At 43.4% G+C, this 27,065-nt stretch overlaps 1 protein-coding gene across 1 annotated transcript in view; it reads right to left on the bottom strand.

The window, feature by feature from the left end:
- Positions 1-27,065, bottom strand: part of NIPBL (NIPBL cohesin loading factor) — an 822,857-nt gene that overhangs the window by 418,369 nt on the left and 377,423 nt on the right. The window contains exon 6 of the mRNA XM_053699671.1: positions 7,017-7,177. Coding sequence (XP_053555646.1) covers positions 7,017-7,177 — 161 coding nt within the window. The remainder of the gene's footprint in view (positions 1-7,016; positions 7,178-27,065) is intronic.

Genomic DNA, 27,065 nt, shown 5'->3' with positions numbered 1-27,065 from the left:
AGATGGCCGAGAAACAGCAATATGATCTTAACAACTCCGGCTAAAATCATAGTAAAAAACTCTGGTAGATTCTTCTTCAAACTCTACCAGAGAAGGAATAACACACTCCGGTGCTATTAAAAAATAACAAACTTTTGATTGAAGAAATAAACTAAATAAAATCACCATAGTCCTCTCACACATCCTATCTAGTCGTTGGGTGCAAGAGAATGACTGGGGGTGACGTAGAGGGGAGGGGCTATATGCAACTCTGCTGGGTGAATCCTCTTGCACTTCCTGTTGGGGAGGAGTAATATCCCAGAAGTAATGATGACCCGTGGACTGATCACACTTAACAGAAGAAACACCATTCCCCCCAGTAGCAGTTGACATTATTGAATCCAACTCAGAACCAAATAATGTATTACCTTGGAAAGCAAGAGATAGTAATCTGGACTTAGAAGTCATCTCAGCATTCCAAGATTTGAGCCACAAAGCTCTTCTAGCTAAAATAGCTAAAGACATAGATTTAATATCAATTTTGACAATATCAAAAATGGCATCACAAATGAAATTATTAGCATGTTGAATCAACTTAATAATGCTAGACAAATCATGATCCAATACTTGTTGCGCTAAATTATCCAACCAAAAAGTTGAAGCAGCTGCGACATCAGCCAAAGAAATTGCAGGCCTAAGAAGATCACCAGAATATAAATAGGCTTTCCTTAGATAAGATTCAAGTTTCCTATCTAAAGGATCTTTAAAAGAAGTATTATCTTCCGTAGGAAGAGTAGTACGTTTCGCAAGAGTAGAGATAGCCCCATCAACTTTGGGGATCTTTTTCCAAAACTCTAATCTAACTTCTGGCAAAGGATACAACTTTTTAAACCTTGAAGAGGGAATAAAAGAAGTACCAGGCTTATTCCATTCCTTAGAAATCATATCAGAAATAGCATTAGGAACTGGAAAAACCTCTGGAATAACCACAGGAGGTTTATAAACAGAATTTAAACGTTTACTAGTTTTAATATCAAGAGGACTAGTTTCCTCCATATCCAATGTAACCAACACTTCTTTTAACAAAGAACGAATATACTCCAATTTAAATAAATAAGAGGATTTATCAGTGTCAATATCTGAGGCAGGATCTTCTGAATCAGATAGATCCTCATCAGAGAAGGATAATTCAGTATGTTTTCGGTCATTTGAAAATTCATCATCTTCATGAGAAGTTTTAAAAGACCTTTTACGTTTATTAGAAGGCGGAATGGCAGACAAAGCGGTCTGTATAGAATCAGAAACAAATTATTTTAAATTTAGAGGTATATCTTGTGCATGTTGAGATGTTGAGGGAACAGCAACAGGTAATGAACTACTACTGATGGATACATTTTCTGCATGTAAAAGTTTATCATGACAACTATTACAAACCGCAGCTGGAGGTATAATTTCTACAAGTTAACAACAAATTCAATTAGCTTTGGTAGAACTGTAATCAGGCAGCAGGGATCCAACAGTAAATTCTGAGACAGGATCAGATTGAGACATCTTGCAAATGTAAGAGAAAAAAACAACATATAAAGCAAAATGGGAATGGGGTTGAAAATAATGAAAAAATTTGGCGCCAAGTATGACGCAAAACAGAAAAAACAAAATTTATGCTTACATGATAAATTTCTTTCTCTTGTGGGGTATCCAGTCCACGGGTTCATCCATTACTTGTGGGATATTCTCCTTCCCAACAGAAAGTTGCAAGAGGGCACCCACAGCAGAGCTGTCTATATAGCTCCTCCCCTAACTGCCACCCCCAGCCATTCGACCGAAGACAAGCAAGAAAAAGGAGAAACTATAGGGTGCAGTGGTGACTGTAGTTTAAAAATAAAAAACACCTGCCTTAAAGTGACAGGGCGGGCCGTGGACTGGATACACCACAAGAGAAAGAAATTTATCAGGTAAGCATAAATTTTGTTTTCTCTTGTAAGGTGTATCCAGTCCACGGGTTCATCCATTACTTGTGGGATACCAATACCAAAGCTTTAGGACACGGATAAAGGGAGGGACAAGGCAGGAACTTAAACGGAAGGCACCACTGCCTGCAAGCCCTTTTCCCCAAAAATAGCCTCCGAGGAAGCAAAAGTATCAAATTTGTAGAATTTAGAAAAGGTATGAAGCGAAGACCAAGTCGCCGCCTTACAAATCTGTTCAACAGAGGCCTCATTTTTAAAAGCCCATGTGGAAGCTACCGCTCTAGTGGAATGAGCTGTAATTCTTTCAGGAGGCGGCTGGCCAGCAGTCTCATAAGCTAAACGGATTATGCTTCTCAGCCTAAAAGAAAGAGAAGATGCCGAAGCCTTTTGGCCTCTCCTCTGTCCAGAGTAGACAGCAAACAATGCAGATGTTTGACAGAAATCCTTAGTAGCTTGTAAATAAAACTTTAAAGCACGAACCATGTCAAGATTGTGTAATAGACGTTCCTTCTTTGAAGAAGGATTAGGACACAGTGATGGAACAACAATCTCCTGATTGATATTCTTATTAGATACCACCTTAGGAAGAAACCCAGGTTTGGTACGCAAAACTACCTTATCTGCATGGAAGATCAGATAAGGGGAATCACACTGTAAGGCAGATAACTCTGAAACTCTTCGAGCCGAAGAGATAGCTACCAAAAACAGCACTTTCCAAGATAAAAGTTTGATATCTATGGAATGCAGAGGTTCAAACGGAACCCCTTGAAGAACTTTAAGAACTAAATTTAAACTCCATAGCGGAGCAACAGGTTTAAACACAGGCTTGATTCTAACTAAAGCCTGACAAAACGCCTGAACGTCTGGAACATCCACCAGACGCTTGTGCAAAAGAATAGACAGAGCAGAAATCTGTCCCTTTAAGGAACTAGCTGACAATCCCTTCTCCAATTCTTCTTGGAGAAAAGATAATATCCTAGGAATCCTGACTTTACTCCATGAGTAACCCTTGGATTCACACCAATGAAGATATATACACCATATATTATGATAGATTTTCCTGGTGACAGGCTTTCGAGCCTGAATTAAGGTATCAATGACCGACTCGGAAAAACCACGCTTTGATAGAATCAAGCGTTCAATCTCCAAGCAGTTACACGCAGAGAAATTCGATTTGGATGATTGAAAGGACCTTGAAGTAGAAGGTCCTGTCTCAGCGGCAGAGTCCATGGTGGAAAGGATGACATGTCCACCAGATCTGCATACCAAGTCCTGCGTGGCCACGCAGGAGCTATCAAAATCACCGAAGCTCTCTCCTGCTTGATCTTGGCAATCAGACGAGGAAGCAGAGGAAAAGGGTGGAAACACATAAGCCAGGCTGAAGGACCAGGGCGCTGCTAGAGCATCTATCAGCGCTGCCTTGGGATCCCTGGACCTGGCCCCGTAACAAGGAAGCTTGGCGTTCTGACGAGACGCCATGAGATCCAGTTCTGGTTTGCCCCATAGTTGAATCAACTGGGCAAATACCTCCGGATGGAGTTCCCACTCCCCCGGATGAAAAGTCTGCCGACTTAAAAAATCCGCCTCCCAGTTCTCTACTCCTGGGATATGGATAGCTGAGAGATGGCAAGAGTGAACCTCTGCCCATAGAATTATCTTTGAAACCTCCAACATCGCCAGGGGGCTCTTTGCACCCCCCTGATGGTTGATATAGGCTACAGTCGTGATGTTGTCTGACTGAAATCTGATGAACCTGACCACAGCTAGCTGAGGCCAAGCCTGAAGAGCATTGAATATCGCTCTTAGTTCCAGAATGTTTATCGGAAGGAGGGCTTCCTCCTGAGTCCACGAACCCTGAGCCTTCAGGGAGTTCCAGAAGGCTGGCATCTGTCGTAACTATAGTCCATTCTGGCCTGCGGAAGCTCATTCCCCTGAACAGATGGACCCGAGATAGCCACCAGAGAAGAGAATTTCTGGTCTCTTGATCCAGATTTAGCAGAGGGGACAAATCTGTGTAGTCCCCATTCCACTGATTGAGCATGCAAAGTTGCAGTGGCCTGAGATGTAGGCGGGCAAACGGAAATTTGAAAACTGACAGTCAATTGAAAAAAAGACTACATCCCAGGTAAGAAATACATTTCTAAAAAATGCATTTCCCAGGTATGAAACTGACAGTCTGCAAAAGGAAATATACTGAAACCTGAATCATGGCAAATATAAGTACAATACATATATTTAAAACTTTATATAAATACATAAAGTGCCAAATCATAGCTGAGAGTGTCTTAAGTAATGAAAACATACTTACCTGAAGACACCCATCCACATATAGCAGATAGCCAAACCAGTACTGAAACGGTTATCAGTAGAGGTAATGGAATATGAGAGTATATCGTCGATCTGAAAAGGGAGATAGGAGATGAATCTCTACGACCGATAACAGAGAACCTATGAAATAGATCCCCGTGAGGAAAACCATTGCATTCAATAGGTGATACTCCCTTCATATCCCTCTGACATTCACTGTACTCTGAGAGGAAACAGGCTTCAAAAAAGGCAAAGTTTGTAAAACTGAATTGTGGGTGTGGTGAGGGGTGTATTTATAGGCATTTTGAGGTTTGGGAAACTTTGCCCCTCCTGGTAGGAATGTATATCCCATACGTCACTAGCTCATGGACTCTTGCCAATTACATGAAAGAAATATAAAAAAATGATACCTAATCCCTATGAAAATAAAAAAAGCTCACCTCCAAAATAAATACACCCCCTAATCAAAACTACCAATAAACCTTAAAATGGCCTTTTGTAGGGTATTGCCCTAAATTAAACAGCTATTTACCTCTAAAAAAAAAATCCGTCCGTCCCAAAAGTAAAACCCCCCACCAACCAAACCCCCCCCAAAATAAAAATATAACACTAAAAAAATAAAATAAACTATCCATTGCCCCATAAGGGGCATTTGTATGGGCAATGCCCTTAAAAGGGCATTCAGCTCTTTTAATGCCCTTAAAAGGGCAATCAGCTCTTTTTCAAGCCCAAAAAAACCCTAATCTAAAAAAAAGAAAAAGAACCCCCCCCCCCAATTAAAATAAAAAAGCCTAAACCTAAGCCCCAAATAGGTACTCACTGTTCCTGAAGTCCGGCGGAGGTCTTCTTCCAGGCGGTTCCAACATCTTCTATCTTCACCCGGAGCGAAGTTGGCACGGAGCGGAGGTACGAAGCTGTCTTCCTCTTCATGAGATCGTCCGTCACACACTGAAGATTGAATGCAAGGTACCCCATATTTATGAGGGTACCTTGCATTCCTATTGGCTGAAATTTTGAAATCAGCCAGTAGGATGAGAGTTACTGAAATCTTATTGGCTGATTTGAATAGCCAATAGGATTTCAGTAGCTCTAATCCTATTGGCTGATTTAAAAAGTTCAGCAAATAGGAATGCAAGGTTCCCCAAAATGATTGCGGTACCTTGCATTCAAATCTTTAGTGTACGACGGACATCGGATGAAGAGGAGCCTCCATGCCACGAGGACCGCTGCAGAGGATCCACGCGTCGGGGAAGACAGCTCCGCGCCACCTTCGCTCCGGATGAAGATAGAAGATGATACAGCCGTCTGGAAGAAGACCTTCTCTGCCGGACTCCAGGAACGATGAGTACCTATTTGGGGCTAAGTGTTAAGATTTTTTTTTTGATTTTTTTTTTTGGGGGGGGGGGTTATTTTTAAGATTAGGTATTCAATGGGCTGGAAAAGAGCTGATTGCCTTTTTAAGAGCAGTAAAAGAGCTGAATGCCCTTTTAAGGGCAATGCCCATACAAATGCCCCTTTAGGGGCAATGGGTAGTTTAGGTTTATTTATTGTGGGGTTTTTTTTTTTACGGTTGGGGGTAATTGGTAATTTGTTTAGGTAAAGGAGCTGTTTAAAATTTTAAGGGCTATTTGTAGTTTAGTATAAGATTAGGGGTTGTTTTTATTTTGGGGGGATTTTTTTTATTTTAATAGGGGTATTAGTTTAGGTTTAATATCGAGGTGCCAGCGAGTCATACAAAGCACAAAATAGGATGAAATTAAAAAAAAAAATACTTTATTCATAACACTGGATAAAAACGTAAAATACAGAAGTAAAACCAACTGTCTTATTTTATATTCGGCTGTCAGGCCTTATTCATAGACATGGTGAACATCAATATGGGAAAAACTTAAATACCATAAAAAACAAATTGATTGGCTGCTGCATAATTACAACACAATGATACCTGTTACTTAAAGGGGCAGTACATATGTTGTATTAAAGGTAATGTTTAATATAAAAAATATTAGTACTGTAAATAAATTGATATCGACATAATAGGCTCATTCGATGAAATGCCAGGGAATAAATGTATAACTTTACATGTACTAGAGGAAAAGAATATAGTTTATATGCATAACTTAAGTTAGATCTAAAGTAGCTTTATTGCTTGTATAGCAAATACGATGTCCATATATAATAGAAAATTACATTTGTAGTCAACTACGCTGTGCTCAACATAGGAGAGCAAATAGGGAAAACAATATATATTCATAGTATAAACCAGGTATAAAGTTACTTTACCACTTGTATTATATGCAAGATATATCTATATGATAAATTATGAATTGTAACATCTAAGCTCAACCCACAAAGGGAAATAGTTTTATTAATGTTGCAACAGAATAAGCATATCCCAATAAATATTTAATCCCTTTGGTCTTCTTGTTTGCAAGAGGAAGATCCAAAAAGCCTATTAGTTTAGGTTTACATTTTTTATTTTCAATAGCTTTTTTTTTTTTTTTTTTTCCCTGTAATTTTACATTTTTTATCATTTTAGCTTTGGGGGTTGTAGTATTTTTTTTTAATAGACAAGTCAACTAGATTGCACTAGGGGGAGTTACAGGTCAAAAGCATTTCTGGACAAAGCAACAAAATGTTTTAAAAAGTATTTTAAAGATGGTAAATTCACCTAGAAAACTTTCTAGTTATTAAAAAAACTGAAAAACATTGGCTGCATCAATATTGTATATTTTATAAAGCCTATAAGCACATCCATACCTCGCTGCCAAGTCTATGTACCATCTGGAGGTAGTCCTCACTGGTGCTATGTCTGGAATTATCTGTATGGTGGTTTGCTGAACTGCCAGACAGTTGCCCAGAGACTTTATTTTCATGCAGGTTTCTTAGCCCACCTGCTACTATTGGACTTGAGACAGAGGCTACAAATAAAAAGGACAAAATGGTAAAATTATTCTAAATTAACGGATTCCATTATTCCTTTAACACCATTGAGAATAAACCATACCTCACAAATAACTACTATTTACAAACTTTAATCTAATTTCATGGCATTGAGCTGGCCTGACTAGGTTCTAGGTTTACATAGCCTATAAAGTCATGAAACGTGTTAAACCAGGAAAAAATTCTTAAAAACATAAATTATTCTTACCTGATCATTTCATTTCCATCTGTAGGAGGAGAGTCCACTGCTTCATTCATTACTTTTGGGAATTAAGAACCTGGCCACCAGAAGGAGGCAGACACCCCAGCCAAAGGCTTAAATACCTCCCCCACTCCCCTCATTCCCCAGTCATTCTGCCGAGTGAACAAGGAACAGTAGGAGAAATATTAGGGTATAAATTGTGCCAGAAGAATAAAAATTAAATTTAGGTCCGCCCACCGGAGAAACAGGCGGGAGCAGTGGACTCTCCTCCCACAGATGGAAATGAAATTATCAGGTAAGCATAATGGTTTTCATATAAATTGGAGGAGAGTCCACTGCTTCATTCATTACTTGAGGGAACAAATACCCAAGCTCTAGAGGACACTAAATGAAAAAAATGCAAAGCAAAAACATCAAATTTGTAAAATTTTGCTAAAGTATGTAAGGAAGACCTTGTCGCCACCTTACAAATCTGCTCCATAGAAGCCTCGTTCTCAAAGGCCCAAGAAGAGGCCAAAGCCCTAGTTGAGTGAGCCGTAAATCCTCTGAGGAGGCTTATGTCCTGTTGTCTCATAGGCCAGACGGATAATGCTCCTCAACCAAAAAGACAGTGAATTGGAAGAGGCCCTCTGCCCCCTGTGCTTCCCTGAATACACAACAAATAAAGACGAAGTCTGTCTGAATTCCTTTGTCGCCTGACGATAAAACTTCAAGGCCCGAACCACGTCCAAATTATGAACTACTATTTCCTGATTGATGTTACGATTTGACACGACCTTGGGAAGAAAAACAGAATTTATGTTTACCTGATAAATTTCTTTCTCCAACGGTGTGTCCGGTCCACGGCGTCATCCTTACTTGTGGGATATTCTCTTCCCCAACAGGAAATGGCAAAGAGCCCAGCAAAGCTGGTCACATGATCCCTCCTAGGCTCCGCCTACCCCAGTCATTCGACCGACGTTAAGGAGGAATATTTGCATAGGAGAAACCATATGGTACCGTGGTGACTGTAGTTAAAGAAAATAAAATATCAGACCTGATTAAAAAAAAAAAAAAAAACCAGGGCGGGCCGTGGACCGGACACACCGTTGGAGAAAGAAATTTATCAGGTAAACATAAATTCTGTTTTCTCCAACATAGGTGTGTCCGGTCCACGGCGTCATCCTTACTTGTGGGAACCAATACCAAAGCTTTAGGACACGGATGAAGGGAGGGAGCAAATCAGGTCACCTAAATGGAAGGCACCACGGCTTGCAAAACCTTTCTCCCAAAAATAGCCTCAGAAGAAGCAAAAGTATCAAACTTGTAAAATTTGGTAAAAGTGTGCAGTGAAGACCAAGTCGCTGCCCTACATATCTGATCAACAGAAGCCTCGTTCTTGAAGGCCCATGTGGAAGCCACAGCCCTAGTGGAATGAGCTGTGATTCTTTCGGGAGGCTGCCGTCCGGCAGTCTCGTAAGCCAATCTGATGATGCTTTTAATCCAAAAAGAGAGAGAGGTAGAAGTTGCTTTTTGACCTCTCCTTTTACCTGAATAAACAACAAACAAGGAAGATGTTTGTCTAAAATCCTTTGTAGCATCTAAATAGAATTTTAGAGCGCGAACAACATCCAAATTGTGCAACAAACGTTCCTTCTTTGAAACTGGTTTTGGACACAGAGAAGGTACGATAATCTCCTGGTTAATGTTTTTGTTAGAAACAACTTTTGGAAGAAAACCAGGTTTAGTACGTAAAACCACCTTATCTGCATGGAACACCAGATAAGGAGGAGAACACTGCAGAGCAGATAATTCTGAGACTCTTCTAGCAGAAGAAATCGCAACTAAAAACAAAACTTTCCAAGATAATAACTTAATATCAACGGAATGTAAGGGTTCAAATGGAACCCCCTGAAGAACTGAAAGAACTAAATTGAGACTCCAAGGAGGAGTCAAAGGTTTGTAAACAGGCTTGATTCTAACCAGAGCCTGAACAAAGGCTTGAACATCTGGCACAGCTGCCAGCTTTTTGTGAAGTAATACCGACAAGGCAGAAATCTGTCCCTTCAGGGAACTTGCAGATAATCCTTTTTCCAATCCTTCTTGAAGGAAGGATAGAATCCTAGGAATCTTAACCTTGTCCCAAGGGAATCCTTTAGATTCACACCAACAGATATATTTTTTCCAAATTTTGTGGTAAATCTTTCTAGTCACAGGCTTTCTGGCCTGAACAAGAGTATCGATAACAGAATCTGAGAATCCTCGCTTCGATAAAATCAAGCGTTCAATCTCCAAGCAGTCAGCTGGAGTGAAACCAGATTCGGATGTTCGAACGGACCCTGAACAAGAAGGACTCGTCTCAAAGGTAGCTTCCAAGGTGGAGCCGATGACATATTCACCAGATCTGCATACCAAGTCCTGCGTGGCCACGCAGGAGCTATCAAGATCACCGACGCCCTCTCCTGCTTGATCCTGGCTATCAGCCTGGGGATGAGAGGAAATGGCGGGAACACATAAGCTAGTTTGAAGGTCCAAGGTGCTACTAGTGCATCCACTAGAGCCGCCTTGGGATCCCTGGATCTGGCCCCGTAGCAAGGAACTTTGAAGTTCTGACGAGAGGCCATCAGATCCATGTCTGGAATGCCCCACAGGTGAGTGACTTGGGCAAAGATTTCCGGATGGAGTTCCCACTCCCCCGGATGCAATGTCTGCCGACTCAGAAAATCCGCTTCCCAATTTTCCACTCCTGGGATGTGGATAGCAGACAGGTGGCAGGAGTGAGACTCCGCCCAAAGAATAATTTTGGTTACTTCTTCCATCGCTAGGGAACTCCTTGTTCCCCCCTGATGGTTGATGTACGCAACAGTCGTCATGTTGTCTGATTGAAACCGTATGAACCTGGTCCTCGCAAGCTGGGGCCAGGCCTGGAGAGCATTGAATATCGCTCTCAGTTCCAGAATATTTATCGGTAGAAGAGATTCTTCCCGAGACCAAAGACCCTGAGCTTTCAGGGATCCCCAGACCGCGCCCCAGCCTATCAGACTGGCGTCGGTCGTGACAATGACCCACTCTGGTCTGTGGAACATCATCCCTTGAGACAGATTGTCCAGGGACAGCCACCAACGGAGTGAGTCTCTGGTCCTCTGATTTACTTGTATCTTCGGAGACAAGTCTGTATAGTCCCCATTCCACTGACTGAGCATGCACAGTTGTAATGGTCTTAGATGAATGCGCGCAAAAGGAACTATGTCCATCGCCGCCACCATCAACCCGATCACTTCCATGCACTGAGCTATGGAAGGAAGAGGAACGGAATAAAGTATCCGACAAGAGTCCAGAAGCTTTGTTTTTCTGGCCTCTGTTAGAAAGATCCTCATTTCTAAGGAGTCTATAATTGTTCCCAAGAAGGGAACCCTTGTTGACGGGGATAGAGAACTCTTTTCCACGTTCACTTTCCAGCCGTGAGATCTGAGAAAGGCCAGGACAATGTCCGTGTGAGCCTTTGCTTGAGGAAGGGACGACGCTTGAATCAGAATGTCGTCCAGGTAAGGTACTACTGCAATGCCCCTTGGTCTTAGCACCGCTAGAAGGGACCCTAGTACCTTTGTGAAAATCCTTGGAGCAGTGGCTAATCCGAAAGGAAGCGCCACGAACTGGTAATGTTTGTCCAGGAATGCAAACCTTAGGAACCGATGATGTTCCTTGTGGATAGGAATATGTAGATACGCATCCTTTAAATCCACCGTGGTCATGAATTGACCTTCCTGGATGGAAGGAAGGATAGTTCGAATGGTTTCCATCTTGAACGATGGGACCTTGAGAAATTTGTTTAAGATCTTGAGATCTAGGATTGGTCTGAACGTTCCCTCTTTTTTGGGAACTATGAACAGATTGGAGTAGAACCCCATCCCCTGTTCTCTTAATGGAACAGGATGAATCACTCCCATTTTTAACAGGTCTTCTACACAATGTAAGAACGCCTGTCTTTTTATGTGGTCTGAAGACAACTGCGACCTGTGGAACCTCCCCCTTGGGGGAAGTCCCTTGAATTCCAGAAGATAACCCTGGGAGACTATTTCTAGCGCCCAAGGATCCAGAACATCTCTTGCCCAAGCCTGAGCGAAGAGAGAGAGTCTGCCCCCCACCAGATCCGGTCCCGGATCGGGGGCCAATATTTCATGCTGTCTTGGTAGCAGTGGCAGGTTTCTTGGCCTGCTTTCCCTTGTTCCAGCCTTGCATTGGTCTCCAAGCTGGCTTGGCCTGAGAAGTATTACCCTCTTGCTTAGAGGACGTAGCACCTTGGGCTGGTCCGTTTTTACGAAAGGGACGAAAATTAGGTCTATTTTTTGCCTTGAAAGGCCGATCCTGAGGAAGGGCGTGGCCCTTACCCCCAGTGATATCAGAGATAATCTCTTTCAAGTCAGGACCAAACAACGTTTTCCCCTTGAAAGGAATGTTTAGTAGCTTGTTCTTGGAAGACGCATCAGCCGACCAAGATTTCAACCAAAGCGCTCTGCGCGCCACAATAGCAAACCCAGAGTTCTTAGCCGCTAACTTAGCCAATTGCAAAGAGGCGTCTAGAGTGAAAGAATTAGCCAATTTGAGAGCATTGATTCTGTCCATAATCTCCTCATAAGGAGGAGAGTCACTATCGAGCACCTTAAGCAGTTCATCAAACCAGAAATATGCGGCAGTAGTGACAGGGACAATGCATGAAATGGGTTGTAGAAGGTAACCCTGCTGAACAAACATCTTTTTAAGCAAACCTTCTAATTTTTTATCCATAGGATCTTTGAAAGCACAACTATCCTCTATGGGAATAGTGGTGCGTTTGTTTAAAGTAGAAACCGCTCCCTCGACCTTGGGGACTGACTGCCATAAGTCCTTTCTGGGGTCGACCATAGGAAACAATTTTTTAAATATGGGGGGAGGGACGAAAGGAATACCGGGCCTTTCCCATTCTTTATTAACAATGTCCGCCACCCGCTTGGGTATAGGAAAAGCTTCTGGGAGCCCCGGCACCTCTAGGAACTTGTCCATTTTACATAGTTTCTCTGGGATGACTAAATTTTCACAATCATCCAGAGTGGATAATACCTCCTTAAGCAAAATGCGGAGATGTTCCAATTTAAATTTAAATGTAATCACATCAGATTCAGCCTGCTGAGAAATGTTCCCTAAATCAGTAATTTCTCCCTCAGACAAAACCTCCCTGGCCCCCTCAGATTGGGTTAGGGGCCCTTCAGAGATATTAATATCAGCGTCGTCATGCTCTTCAGTAACTAAAACAGAGCAGCCACGCTTACGCTGACAAGGGTTCATTTTGGCTAAAATGTTTTTGACAGAATTATCCATTACAGCCGTTAATTGTTGCATAGTAAGGAGTATTGGCGCGCTAGATGTACTAGGGGCCTCCTGAGTGGGCAAGACTCGTGTAGACGAAGGAGGGAATGATGCAGTACCATGCTTACTCCCCTCACTTGAGGAATCATCTTGGGCATCATTGTCATTATCACATAAATCACATTTATTTAAATGAATAGGAATTCTGGCTTCCCCACATTCAGAACACAGTCTATCTGGTAGTTCAGACATGTTAAACAGGCATAAACTTGATCAGAAAGTACAAAAAACGTTTTAAAATAAAACCGTTACTGTCACTTTAAATTTTAAACTGAACACACTTTATTACTGCAATTGCGAAAAAACATGAAGGAATTGTTCAAATTTTCACCACAGCGTCTTAAAGCTTTGAAAATATTGCACACCAATTTTGGAAGCTTTAACCCTTAAAATAACGGAACCGGAGCCGTTTTAAGCTTTAAACCCCTTTACAGTCCCTGGTATCTGCTTTGCTGAGACCCAACCAAACCCAAAGGGGAATACGATACCAAATGACGCCTTCAGAAGTCTTTTATAAGTATCAGAGCTCCTCTCACATGCGACTGCATGCCATGCCTCTCAAAAACAAGTGCGCAACACCGGCGCGAAAATGAGACTCTGCCTATGCTTTGGGAAAGCCCCTAAAGAATAAGGTGTCTAAAACAGTGCCTGCCGATATTATTATATCAAAATACCCAGATAAAATGATTCCTCAAGGCTAAATATGTGTTAATAATCAATCGATTTAGCCCAGAAAAAGTCTACAGTTTAAATAAGCCCTTGTGAAGCCCTTATTTACAATCGTAATAAACATGGCTTACCGGATCCCATAGGGAAAATGACAGCTTCCAGCATTACATCGTCTTGTTAGAATGTGTCATACCTCAAGCAGTAAGAGACTGCACACTGTTCCCCCAACTGAAGTTAATTGCTCTCAACAGTCCTGTGTGGAACAGCCATGGATTTTAGTTACGGTTGCTAAAATCATTTTCCTCATACAAACAGAATTCTTCATCTCTTTTCTGTTTCTGAGTAAATAGTACGTACCAGCACTATTTGAAAATAACAAACTCTTGATTGAATAATGAAAAACTACAGTTAAACACTAAAAAACTCTAAGCCATCTCCGTGGAGATGTTGCCTGTACAACGGCAAAGAGAATGACTGGGGTAGGCGGAGCCTAGGAGGGATCATGTGACCAGCTTTGCTGGGCTCTTTGCCATTTCCTGTTGGGGAAGAGAATATCCCACAAGTAAGGATGACGCCGTGGACCGGACACACCTATGTTGGAGAAATCCAATCCAGTGCGAACAGCCTTATCAGCGTGAAAAACCAGAGAAGGAGGTTCACATTGCAAGGCCGCTAACTCAGACTCTGCGAGTCAATGCAATAGCCAGTAGGAATAGGACTTTCAAGGAAAGAAGTTAAATGTCAAGTGCATGCATAGGCTCAAACTGAGCCCTCTGCAAAATCTTAAGAACCAAATTTAAGCTCCAAGGAGGAGAAGAATTTCGAAAGACAGGTCTGATCCTAGACAGAGCCTGAACAAAGGACTGAATATTAGGAAGCTCCACTAGATCAGGAAGCTCCACTTAACTTCTTGTGCAACAGTACAGATAAGACCGAAATCTGACCCTTTAAGGAACTGGCAGCAAGACCCTTATCGAGCCCATCCTGGAGAAAGGCCAGAATCCTGGAAACCCTAACCTTGTGCCAGGGCTATCCATGTTCCTCACACCAGGACAAGTAGGTCCTCCACACCTTATGATAGATGCACCGAGTGACCAGCTTCCTTGCCTGAATGAGAGTACCAATCACTCTCTCCGAAAATCCTCTCTTGGCTAAAGACTAGGCGTTCAATCACCACGCAGTCAGCCTCAGAAAATCAAGATTTTGGTGTAGAAATGGACCCTGAACCAGCAGATCTCTGCGACAAGGTAACCTCCATGGAGGAGATGATGACATCCCCCACCAGATCCGCAAACCACGTCCTCCGCAGCCACGCCGGAGCAATCAGAATAGCCGAAGCTTACTCCTGCCTGATGCGGGCCACTACACGAGGTAGAAGTGGCAACGGAGGAAAAATTTAAAGTAGGTTGAACTCAAAGGGCACAGCTAAGGCATCAGCTCTGCCTGGGGATTCCTGGACCGCGACCCATATCTGGGTAGTTTGAAATTGAGTCTTTACACCATGAGGTCTCTCTCAGGTGTCCCCCCATCTGATGCACATCTCCGCGAACACCACGGGATGGGGAGACCATTGCCCCTAATGAAACTATTGTCTGTTGAGAAAATCCGCATACCAGTTGTCCACACCCGGAATGTGGATTGCTGAGAGTGAACAATTGTGGTTCTCTGCCCATTCCAGAATCCGACTCATGGCTAGGGAGCCCTCAGAGTGTTAAATATTCTGGAACTCCAGGCGATATTCATCGGTAGACTCGACTCCTCTCGAGTCCACCTGCCCTTTGCCTTTCTGGCACCCCAAACAGCTCCCCGTCCTGATAGACTTGTGTCCGTGGTCACAATCTCCCAGGATGGACTCAGGAAGGATGTACTCTGGGACAGTTGTCCCGGACGGATCCACCAAGAGGTATTCTCTTGTTCGGATGTCCAGAGATATCTGTTGGGATAGATCTGAGTGATCGCCGTTCCACTGTCTAAAAATGCATAACTGAAGAGGTCTGAGATGGAACCTGACGAATGGAATGACATATATGCTGGATATCATGAGCCCAATCACCTCCCTACGCCTGGCCACAGATGTCCTTGAGAAGGTCTGAAGGGCAAGACAGTTGGACGCAATCTTGGAACGTCTCTGATCTGTCAAGAATATCTTCATGGAAATAGAATCTATTATCGTACACAAAAATTCCACCCTGTTGCTGGGACCCGAGAACTCTTTCCTTTGTTTATCTTCCATACATGGGATCGAAGGAGAAGAGCAGCCCTCGAGTGATCCTCCATAAGACTGCAGGACGGAGCCTGGACCAGGATATCGTCCAAATAAGGGGAAACTGCAATACCTCTGGCTCTCGCAACCGCGAGCAGCACTCCCAGAACGTTGGTAAAGACTCTTGGGGCAGTCGCCAGACTGCACGGTAGGGGCAGTCGCCAGACCGAACGGTAGGGCCAGAAACTGGTACTGCTGTTCCAAAAATGCAATGTTAGGAACTTGAAGTGATCCTTGTGGATTGGCACATGAAGATAAGCATCCTTCAAATCTATTGTCATCATAAACTGTCCCTCCTGAACTAGAGGCAGAATCAATCTGAAAGTTTCCATTTTGAACGATGGGACTGACAGAAACTTGTTTAGGCACTTTAGGTCCAGAATTGGGCGAAACATGCCCTCCTTTTGGACCACGAAAAGGTTTGAATAATACCCCAGACCTCTTTCTACTAGAGGTACTGGGGTGATAACTCCAAGAGAGGAGAGATCCCTCACACAACTTAGGAAGGCGTCTCTTTCTGTTCTCGAAGACAGATTTAACAGGAGGAATCTGCCTCTGAGTGGATGAGTCTTGAATCCTATCTTTTAGCCCTGGGCTATGACGTCCAGAACCCAAGGGTCCTGAACGTCTCTTATCCAGGCCTCTGCAAAAAGAGATAGTCTGCCCCCTACGAGATCCACAGACGGATCAGGGGGCGCCCTTCATGCCGATTTTGTCTCGGCGGGCTTCTTGCTCTGCTTGGTCTTGTTCCAAGAGTGAGCTGGCTTCCAAGATCCCTTTGACTGATCAGTTTTTGCGGCAGGCTGCTGGCGTTGAGACTTGTCCGAACGAAAGGGACGAAAAGTAGAACCCTTAGGCTTATTCTTCTTATCCTGCGGTAGAAAAGCACCCTTGCCCCCAGTGACCATGGATATAATAGAGTCCAAACCTGGACCAAAGAGAACCTTTCCCTGGAACGGGAGGGAAAGTAATCTAGACTTGGAAGTCATGTCTGCAGACCACAGAGCCCTACGGGTCAGAACAGTAAAACCTTAAGTCTTGGCTAATCTGCATATTTGCATCACAGATTAACTAATGAGCTACCCTTCAGGCCTTATTCCTGCATCTCCTCGAGGGGAGTCTCCGCCTCGACCATAGCTGACAGAGCGTCACACCAATAGGTAGCAGCTCCAGCCACCGCAGAGACTGCTGCTGCTGGTTGAAAAACTAACCCTGTGAGTTGGAACATCTTCTTTAACATGGACTCCAATTTTTTGTCCATGGGCTCCTTGAACGAAGAGCTATCTTTGAGTGGGATAGTCATGGAAATAGCACCATCCACCTTAAGAATGGCCCACCACAGCTTGAGCTGCAAATCCGGAATGGGGAAAAGCTTTTTAAAAGAAGAGGGGGAAAATGACGAGCCAAGTTTCTCCCATTCATTCTTAATAATATTAGCCATTTTAATGGTAACCCTGAAATAGGGTGAAAAGCGTAGAACTGTGGCAGTGAAGGATACAAAGATACTGACAGATGTTTGGAGAGCCTCTGTGACCCAAAAAATCCTGACGGAAAGCAAGAGGATAAATAGGACAAGTATAAACTCTGTGTACTTAGCACTCAAGTGCAGATGAAGACCTAACCCTATCCTAGGAGCGGAACGCAGGATGGGAACCGGAGCATAAGAAAAAACAATTTATGCTTACCTGATAAATTTATTTCTCTTGTGATGTATCGAGTCCATGGATTCATCCATACTTGTGGGATATTCTCCTTCCCTACAGGAAGTGGCAAAGAGAGCACCCACAGCAGAGCTGTCTATATAGCTCCTCCCTTAGCTCCACCCCCCAGTCATTCGACCGAAGGCTAGGAAGAAAAAGGAGAAACTTTGCAGTGGTGACTGAAAGTTTAAAAATAAAAATATATTGCCTGTCTTAATAAACAGGGCGGGCCGTGGACTCGATACATCACAAATAGAAATAAATTTATCAGGTAAGCATAAATTATGTTTTCTCTTGTAAGATGTATCGAGTCCACGGATTCATCCATACTTGTGGGATACCAATACCAAAGCTTTAGGACACGGATGAAGGGAGGGACAAGACAGGGACCCTAAACGGAAGGCACCACTGCTTGTAGAACCTTTCTCCCAAAAATAGCCTCCGAAGAAGCAAAAGTATCGAATTTGTAAAATGTGGAAAAAGTATGAAGCGAAGACCAAGTCGCCGCCTTACAAATCTGTTCAACAGAAGCTTCATTTTTAAAAGCCCATGTGGAAGCCACAGCTCTAGTAGAATGAGCAGTAATTCTTTCAGGAGGCTGCTGTCCAGCAGTTTCATAGGCCAAACGGATGATGCTTTTCAGCCAAAAGGATAGAGGTAGCCGTAGCCTTTTGACCTCTCCGTTTACCAGAATAAACAACAAACAATGAAGATGTTTGACGGAAATCTTTAGTTGCTTGTAAGTAGAACTTTAAAGCACGAACCACATCAAGATTGTGTAACAGACGTTCCTTCTTTGATGAAGGATTAGGACACAGTGAAGGAACAACAATCTCTTGATTGATATTCTTATTAGAAACAACCTTAGGAAGAAACCCAGGTTTGGTATGCAAAACCACCTTATCTGCATGGAAAACAAAGTAAGGGGAATCACACTGTAAAGCAGCTAGCTCAGAAACTCTTTGAGCCGAAGAGATAGCTATTAAAAATAAAACTTTCCAAGATAGAAGCTTAATATCCATGGAATGCATAGGTTCAAACGGAACCCCTTGAAGAACTTTAGAATAGACAAAGCAGATATTTGTCCTTTAAGGAAACTAGCTGATAATCCCTTCTCCAAACCTTCTTGGAGAAAAGACAATATTGTAGGAATCCTAATCTTACTCCACGAGTAACCTTTGGATTCGCACCAATAAAGATACTTGCGCCAAATCTTATGATAGATCTTCCTGGTGACAGGCTTTCTAGCCTGAATCAGGGTATCAATGACCGACTCAGAGAAACCACGATTTGATAGAATCAGGCGTTCAATCTCCAAGCAGTCAGACGCAGAGAAATTAGATTTGGATGCATGAACAAACCTTGGATTAGAAGGTCCCGCCTCATTGGCAGAGTCCACGGTAGAACCGAGGACATGTCCACTAGGTCTGCATACCAAATCCTGCATGGCCACGCAGGTGCTATCAGAATCACCGAAGCTCTCTCCTGCTTGATTCTGGCAACCAGACGTGGGAGGAGAGGAAATGGTGGAAATACATAGACCAGATTGAAGGACCAAGGTACTGCTAGAGCATCTATCAGTACTGCCTGGGGATCCCGGGACCTGGACCCATAACGAGGAAGTTAGGCATTCTGACGGGACGCCATCAGATCCAATTCTGGTGTGCCCCATAGCTGAATAAGCTGGGCAAATACTTCCGGATGGAGTTCCCACTCCCCTGGATGAAAAGTCTGACGACTAAGGAAATCCGCCTCCCAGTTCTCTACTCCTGGGATGTGGATTGCTGAGAGATGGCAAGAGTGATCCTCTGCCCATCGGATTATTTTAGTTACCGCCATCATTGCTAGAGAACTTATTGTTCCTCCTTGATTGATATAAGCTACAGTCGTGATGTTGTCAGACTGAAACCTGATGAATTTGGCCGCAGCAAGCTGAGGCCACGCCTGAAGCGCATTGAATATCGCTCTCAGTTCTAGAATGTTTATCAGGAGGAGAGATTCCTCCCGAGACCACAAGCCCTGTGCTTTCAGGGAGTTCTAGACTGCACCCCAGCCTAGCAGGCTGACATCTGTCGTTACAATGAGCCACTCTGGCCTGCGGAAACACATTCCCTGAGACAGGTGGTCCTGAGAACACCACCAGAGAAGAGAATCTCTGGTCTCCTGATCCAGATGCAGTTGAGGAGATAAATCTGCATAATCTCCATTCCACTGTTTGAGCATGCATAGTTGCAGTGGTCTGAGGTGTAGTCGGGCAAAAGGAACTATGTCCATTGCCGCTACCATGAGTCTGATTACCTCCATACACTGAGCCACTGATGGCCGAGGAATGGAATGAAGAGCTCGGCAAGTGGTTAAGAGTTTTGATTTTCTGAACTCCGTCAGAAATATTTTCATTTCTACCGAGTCTAATAGTGTTCCTAGGAAGGAAACTCTTGTGAGGGGGGGGAGAGAACTCTTTTTGATGTTCACCTTCCACCCGTGAGATCTCAGAAAAGCCAACACGATGTCCGTGTGAGACTTGGCTAGCTGGAAAGTCGACGCCTGAATTAAGATGCCGTCTAGATAAGGCGCCACTGCTATGCCCCGTGGTCGTAGAAACGCCAGAAGGGACCCTAGCACCTTTGTGAAAATTTTGGGAGCCGTGGCCAACCCGAAGGGAAGGGCCACAAACTGGTAATGCCTGTTTAGAAAGGCGAATCTGAGAAATTGATGATGATCTCTGTGAATAGGGATGTGTAGATACGCATCCTTTAAGTCCACGGTAGTCATATATTGACCCTCCTTGATCAGAGGTAGAATAGTCCGAATAGTCTCCATCTTGAATGATAGAACTTTGAGGAACTTGTTTAGAATTTTGAGATCCAAGATTGGTCTGAAAGTTCCCTCTTTTTTGGGAACCACAATCAGGTTTGAGTAAAACCCTAACCCCTGTTCCTGTTTTGGAACTGGGCGGATCACCCCCATGGTATGTAGGTCTTCTACACAGCGTAAGAACGCCTCTCTCTTTGTCTGGTTTACAGACAATCGAGAAATGTGAAATCTCCCCCTTGGAAGGGAGTCTTTGAATTCCAGAAGATATCCCTGGGAAACAATTTCTAAAGCACAGGAATCGTGAACATCTCTTGCCCAAGCCTGAGCGAAGAGAGAGAGTCTGCCCCTACCAGATCCGGTCCTGGATCGGGGGCTACCCCTTCATGCTGTCTTGGAGGCAGCTGCAGGCTTCTTGGCCTGTTTACCCTTGCTCCTTGGCAGCAGAGGAAGCTGAAGCGGGACCAGCCTTGAAGTTCCGAAAGGAACGAAAATTATTTTGTTTGGTCCTCATCTTATTTGTTCCATCCTGAGGGAGGGCATGACCGTTTCCTCCAGTGATGTCTGAAATAATCTCTTTCAGTTAAGGCCCAAATAGGGTCTTTCCTTTGAAAGGGATGTTCAAAAGTTTAGATTTAGATGACACATCAGCAGACCAGGACTTAAGCCATAACGAACTGCGTGCTAAAATGGCAAAACCTGAATTCTTTGCCGCTAATTTAGCCAGTTGAAATGCGGCATCTGTAATAAAAGAATTAGCCAACTTAAGGGCCTTAATTCTGTCCATAATCTCCTCTAATGGAGTCTCCATCTGAAGAGCCTCTTCTAGAGCCTCGAACCAGAAAGCAGCTGCAGTAGTTACAGGAACAATGCACGCAATAGGTTGGAGAAGAAAACCTTGATGAACAAAAAATTTCTTCAGGAGACCCTCTAATTTTTTATCCATAGGATCTTTGAAAGCACAACTGTCTTCAATAGATGTAGTTGTACGCTTAGACAGAGTAGAAATAGCTCCCTCCACCTTAGGAACTGTCTGCCACGAGTCCCGTATGGTGTCAGATATGGGAAACATTTTCTTAAAAACAGGAGGGAGAGAGAACGGAATACCTGGTCTATCCCACTCCTTAGCAATAATATTCACAATCCTCTTAGGGACTGGAAAAACATCAGTGTAAACAGGAACCTCTAAGTATCTGTCCATTTTACACAATTTCTCTGGGACCACTATAGGGTCACAATCATCTAGAGTAGCTAATACCTCCCTGAGCAATAAGCGGAGGTGATCAAGCTTAAATTTAAAGGCCGTCATATCAGAATCTGTCTGAGGAAGCGTCTTTCCTGAATCAGAAATTTCTCCCTCAGATAACAAGTCCCTCACTCCTACTTCAGAGCATTGTGAGGGCATATCAGATACGGCTACTAAAGCGTCTCGGCATTTGTTCTTAACCCAGAGCTGTCACGCTTTCCTTGTAAACCAGGCAGTTTGGATAAAACCTCTGTGAGGGTTGTATTCATAACTGTGGCCATGTCATGTAAAGTAAATGAATTAGACGCACTAGAGGTACTTGGCGTCACTTGTGCGGGCGTTACTGGTTGTGACACTTGGGGAGAGCTAGATGGCGAACCCTCATTTACTTCTGACTGAGAATCATCTATTGCTCTATTTTTAAGTGCTAATATATGTTCTTTATAGTTTATAGACATATCAGTACAATTAGGACACATTCTAAGAGGGGGTTCCACAATGGCTTCTAAATATATTGAACAAGGATTTTCCTTGGTGTCAGACATGTTAAACAGGCTAGTAATGTAACAAGCAAGCTTGGAAAACACTGTAATCAAAGCAAATAACACATAGAAATAAAACGGTACTGTGCCTTTAAGAGAAAAAAAGCTGCACAAATTCTGCAAAACAGTGTAAAAAAGCATTAAACTCAACGAAATGTTTACAGTAGTATCATAAAGCCTTAGTAACTTTGCACAGCTATGCAAATAAACAATTAACCCCTTAATGGCAAAACCGGATTTAAAAAACATCAAAAACCGGGAAAAAAGACTTTCAGCACCTTGCCACAGCTCTGCTGTGGCGCCTACCTGCCCTTCAGAAAGATTTGTGGGAGGGAAAAAAACTTCTTTTACAGCCCTCAAACACAGCAGGAACCTCTGGAGAAGCAGTTCGATGTCTCTGAGGAAAATAAACTGCGCAACTGAGGCGCGAAAATAGGCCCCTCCCACCTCACTCGATGTTTTGAGGCCTATCAGAAGACACACCAGAGTGTTTCTTAACTAACCATGTGGGTTAAAAAACCCTAAAACAAGCCACAATGACCCCTTAAAGTCCCTACAAAAAACGTTATTAGTGCATCATTTACTGAATAAACAAAAACTTTTTTTCCTATCAGTGTCACCAGTAACTAATGAGCCCTTCATGCAAGCTGAAATTCCTATCCAAGTGTCTGAATACAGCTTACCCTTCCCTCATGGGGATATTGCCAGCCTTTTCTAGAATTAACACAGTCTGTCTAGAAAAATAGACTAAACATACCTCAATGCAGTTTAGCCTGCAAACTGTTCCCCCAACTGAAGTTTTCCTGTACTCTTCAGCCCTTGTGAGAACAGCAGTGGATCTTGGTTATCTTCATCCCTTTTTTGCCAGAAAGTAAATAGTACACACCGGTACCATTTAAAATAAACTTTTGCTTGAGAAGTAAAAAACTAACATTTTTGTCACCACACTCATTCTGCCCTTCCTAGTACTTAGAGTAGGCAAAGAGAATGACTGGGGGTGGAGCTAAGGGAGGAGCTATATAGACAGCTCTGCTGTGGGTGCTCTCTTTGCCACTTCCTGTAGGGAAGGAGAATATCCCACAAGTATGGATGAATCCGTGGACTCGATGCATCTTACAAGAGAAATACTTTCGCAAGTATACAACAGGTGTCAGTAGTAAGAGACGTCATATTGACTGACAGCAGCAGCGTGGAAGACTCAGAGGCTGACTGTTTGGTGAGAAAACAGAGCAAAAATACCGCATTTATAAGAAGAACAACAGAAATTACAGGTGAGGCTCAAATCCTTTACCCACAAGAAAAAGATGTAAGAAAGCATCCCAGTTAAACAATATTGTGGAATTTGTCATCAAAACGGAGAAAAAGTAAATTTATGCTTAACTGATAAATTAATTTCTTCTATGGTACAACGAGTCCACGGATTCATCCTTTACTTGTGGGATATTATCCTCTTGCTAACAGGAAGTGGCAAAGAGCACCACAGCAGAGCTGTCTATATATCTCCTCCCTTAGCTCACCCCCCGGTCATTCGACCGAAGGTACAGGAAGCAAAAGGAGAAACTAAAAGGTGCAGAGGTGACTGAAGTTTAAAATCAAAAAATATAATCTGTCTTAAAATGACAGGGCAGGCCGTGGACTCGTCGTACCATAGAAGAAATTAATTTATCAGGTAAGCATAAGTTTACTTTTCTTCTATAAGGTATGACGAGTCCACGGATTAATCATTTACTTGTGGGATACAATACCAAAGCTACACGACACGGATGAACGGGAGGGGCAAGAGATGGTTAAACAGAAGGCACCGCTGCTTGAAGAACTTTTCTCCCAAAAATAGCCTCCGAAGAAGCAAAAGTATCAAATTTGTAAAATTTGGAAACGGTATGAAGCGAAGACCAAGTCGCAGCCTTACAAATCTGTTCAACAGAAGCATCATTTTTAAAAGCCCATGTGGAAGCCACCGCTCTAGTAGAGTAAGCTGTAATTCTTTCAGGAGGCTGCTGTCCAGCAGTCTCGTATGCCAAATGGATGATGCTTTTCAGCCAAAAAGAAAGAGGTAGCCGTAGCCTGTTGACCTCTACGTCTTCCAGAATAGACAACAAAGAAGATGTTTGACGGAAATCTTTGGTCGATTGCAAGTAAAACTTCAAAGCACGAACCACGTCCAAGTTGTACAACAGACGCTCCTTCTTAGAGGAAGGATTAGGACACAGAGAAGGAACAACAATTTCCCGATTGATATTCCTATTAGTAACAACCTTAGGAAAGAATCCAGGTTTGGTACGCAAAACCACCTTATCAGCATGGAAAACAAGATAAGGCGAGTCGCATTCCAATGCAGATAGTTCAGAAACTCTTCGAGCCAAAGAGATAGCAACTAAAAACAGAACTTTCCAAGATAGAAGCTTAATATCTATGGAATGCATAGGTTCAAACGGAACCCCTTGAAGAATTTAAGAACTAAATTCAAACTCCTTGGCGGAGCAACAGGTTTAAACACAGGCTTGATTCTAACTAAAGCCTGACAGAACGACTGGAACATCTGCCAGACGCTTGTGCAGTAGAATTGATAAAGCAGATATCTGTCCCTTTAAAGGAACTAGCTGATAGCCCCTTCTCCAATCCTTCTTGGAGAAAGGACAAAATCCTAGGAATCCTGATCTTACTCCATGAATAGCCTTTGGATTCGCACCAATAAAGATATTTACGCCATATCTTATGATAAATTTTCCTAGTGACAGGCTTTCGAGCCTGAATCAAGGTATCTATGACAGACTCAGAGAATCCTCACTTGGATAAAATCAAGCGTTCAATCTCCAGGCAGTCAGCCGCAGAGAAACTAGATTTGGATGCTGGAACGGACCTTGAATCAGAAGGTCCTGTCTCAGTGGCACAGTCCATGGTGGAAGAGATGACATGTCCACCAGGTCTGCATACCAAGTCCTGCGTGGCCACGCAGGTGCTATCAAAATCACTGAAGCTCTCTCCTGTTTGATTCTGGCAATCAAACGAGGAAGGAGAGGAAATGGTGGAAACACATAAGCCAGGTTGAACGACCAGGGTACTGCTAGAGCATCTATCAGTACTGCCTGAGGATCCCTTGACCTGGACCCGTAACAAGGAAGTTTGGCGTTCTGACGAGACGCCATCAGATCCAATTCGGGTGTGCCCCATTGCTGAATCAATTGTGCCAACACCTCCAGATGGAGTTCCCACTCCCCCGGATGAAAAGTCTGACGACTTAGAAAATCTGCTTCCCAGTTCTCCACTCCTGGGATATAGATTGCTGATAGATGGCAAGAGTGAGTCTGCCATCAAATTATTTTGGTAACCTCTATCATTACTCGAGAACTCTTTGTTCCCCCCTGATTGATAAATGCTACAGTCGTGATATTGTCCGACTGGAATCTTATGAATCTGGCAGAAGCCAGCTGAGGCCACGCCTGAAGCGCGTTGAATATCGCTCTCAGTTCTAGAATATTTATCGGGAGGAGAGCCTCCTCCTGAGTCCACAAACCTGTTGCTTTCAGGGAATTACAGACTGCACCCCAGCCCAAAAGGCTGGCGTCCGTCATCACTATGACCCACGCTGGCCTGCGAACACATTCCCTGGGACAGATGATCCAGTGACAACCACCAAAGAAAAGAGTCTCTGGTCTGTTGATCCAGATTTATCTGAGGAGATAATCCCCATTCCACTGTTTGAGCATGCATAGTTGCAGTGGACTGAGATGCAAGCGAGCAAACTGAGCTATGTCCATTGCCGCTAACATTAGTCCGATTACCTCCATACACTGAGCCACTGACGGCCGAGGAATGGAATGAAGAGCTCGGCAGGTGGTTAAAATCTTTGATTTCCTGACCTCCGTCAGAAAAAATTTCATGTCCACCGAATCTATCAGAATTCCCAGGAATGGAACTCTTGTGAGAGGGATAAGTGAACTCTTTTTTACGTTCACCTTCCACCCGTGAGATCTTAGAAAAGCCAACACGATGTCCGTGTGAGACTTGGCTAGTTGGTAAGTTGACGCCTGAATTAAGATATCGTCCAGATAAGGCGCCACTGCTATGCCCCGCGGCCTTAGAACCGCCAGAAGGGACCCTAGCACCTTTGTGAAAATTCTGGGAGCTGTGGCCAACCCGAAGGGAAGAGCCACAAACTGGTAATGCTTGTCCAGAAAGGCGAACCTGAGGAACTGGTTATGATCTTTGTGGATAGGGATGTGTAGATATGCATCCTTTAAGTCCACGGTGGTCATATATTGACCTTCCTTGATCATTGGTAAAATTGTCCGAATGGTCTCTATCTTGAAAGATGGGTCTCTGAGGAATTTGTTTAGGATCTTGAGATCTAAAATAGGTCTGAAGGTTCCCTCTTTTTTTGGGAACCACAAACAGATTGGAGTAAAACCCCTGCCCCTGTTCTGTTTTCGGAACTGGGCAGATCATTCCCATGGTATACAGGTCTTCTACACAGCGTAAGAACGTTTATCTTTTTGTCTGGTTTGCAGACAATTTAGAAAGATGGAATCTCCCCCTTGAAGGAGAATCTTTGAAATCTAGAAGATACCCCATGGGTTACGATTTCTAAAGCCCAGGAGTCCTGAACGTCTCTTGCCCAAGCCTGAGCAAAGAGAGAACGTCTGCCCCCTACTAGATCCGGTCCCGGATCGGGGCTACCCCTTCATGCTGTTTTGGTGGCAGCAGCAGGCTTCTTGGCCTGTTTACCTTTGTTCCAAGTCTGGTTAGGTCTCCAGACTGACTTGGATTGAGCAAAATTCCCCTCTTGTTTTGCAGCAGGGGAAGAGGTAGAGGGACCACCTTTGAAGTTTTGAAAGTAACGAAAATTATTTTGTTTGGTCCTCATCTTATTTGTCTTATCCTGAGGAAGGGCATGGCCTTTCCCTCCAGTGATGTCTGAAATGATCTCTTTCAGTTCAGGCCCGAATAGGGTCTTACCTTTGAAAGGGATGGCTAAAAGCTTAGATTTTGATGACACATCAGCAGACCAGGACTTAAGCCATAACGCTCTACGCGCTAAAATGGCAAAACCT

Source organism: Bombina bombina, chromosome 2 (assembly GCF_027579735.1).
Source record: "Bombina bombina isolate aBomBom1 chromosome 2, aBomBom1.pri, whole genome shotgun sequence".
In the NCBI taxonomy this organism is placed as follows: Eukaryota; Metazoa; Chordata; class Amphibia; order Anura; family Bombinatoridae; genus Bombina; species Bombina bombina.
This window is presented reverse-complemented; position numbering and strand designations above follow the sequence as displayed.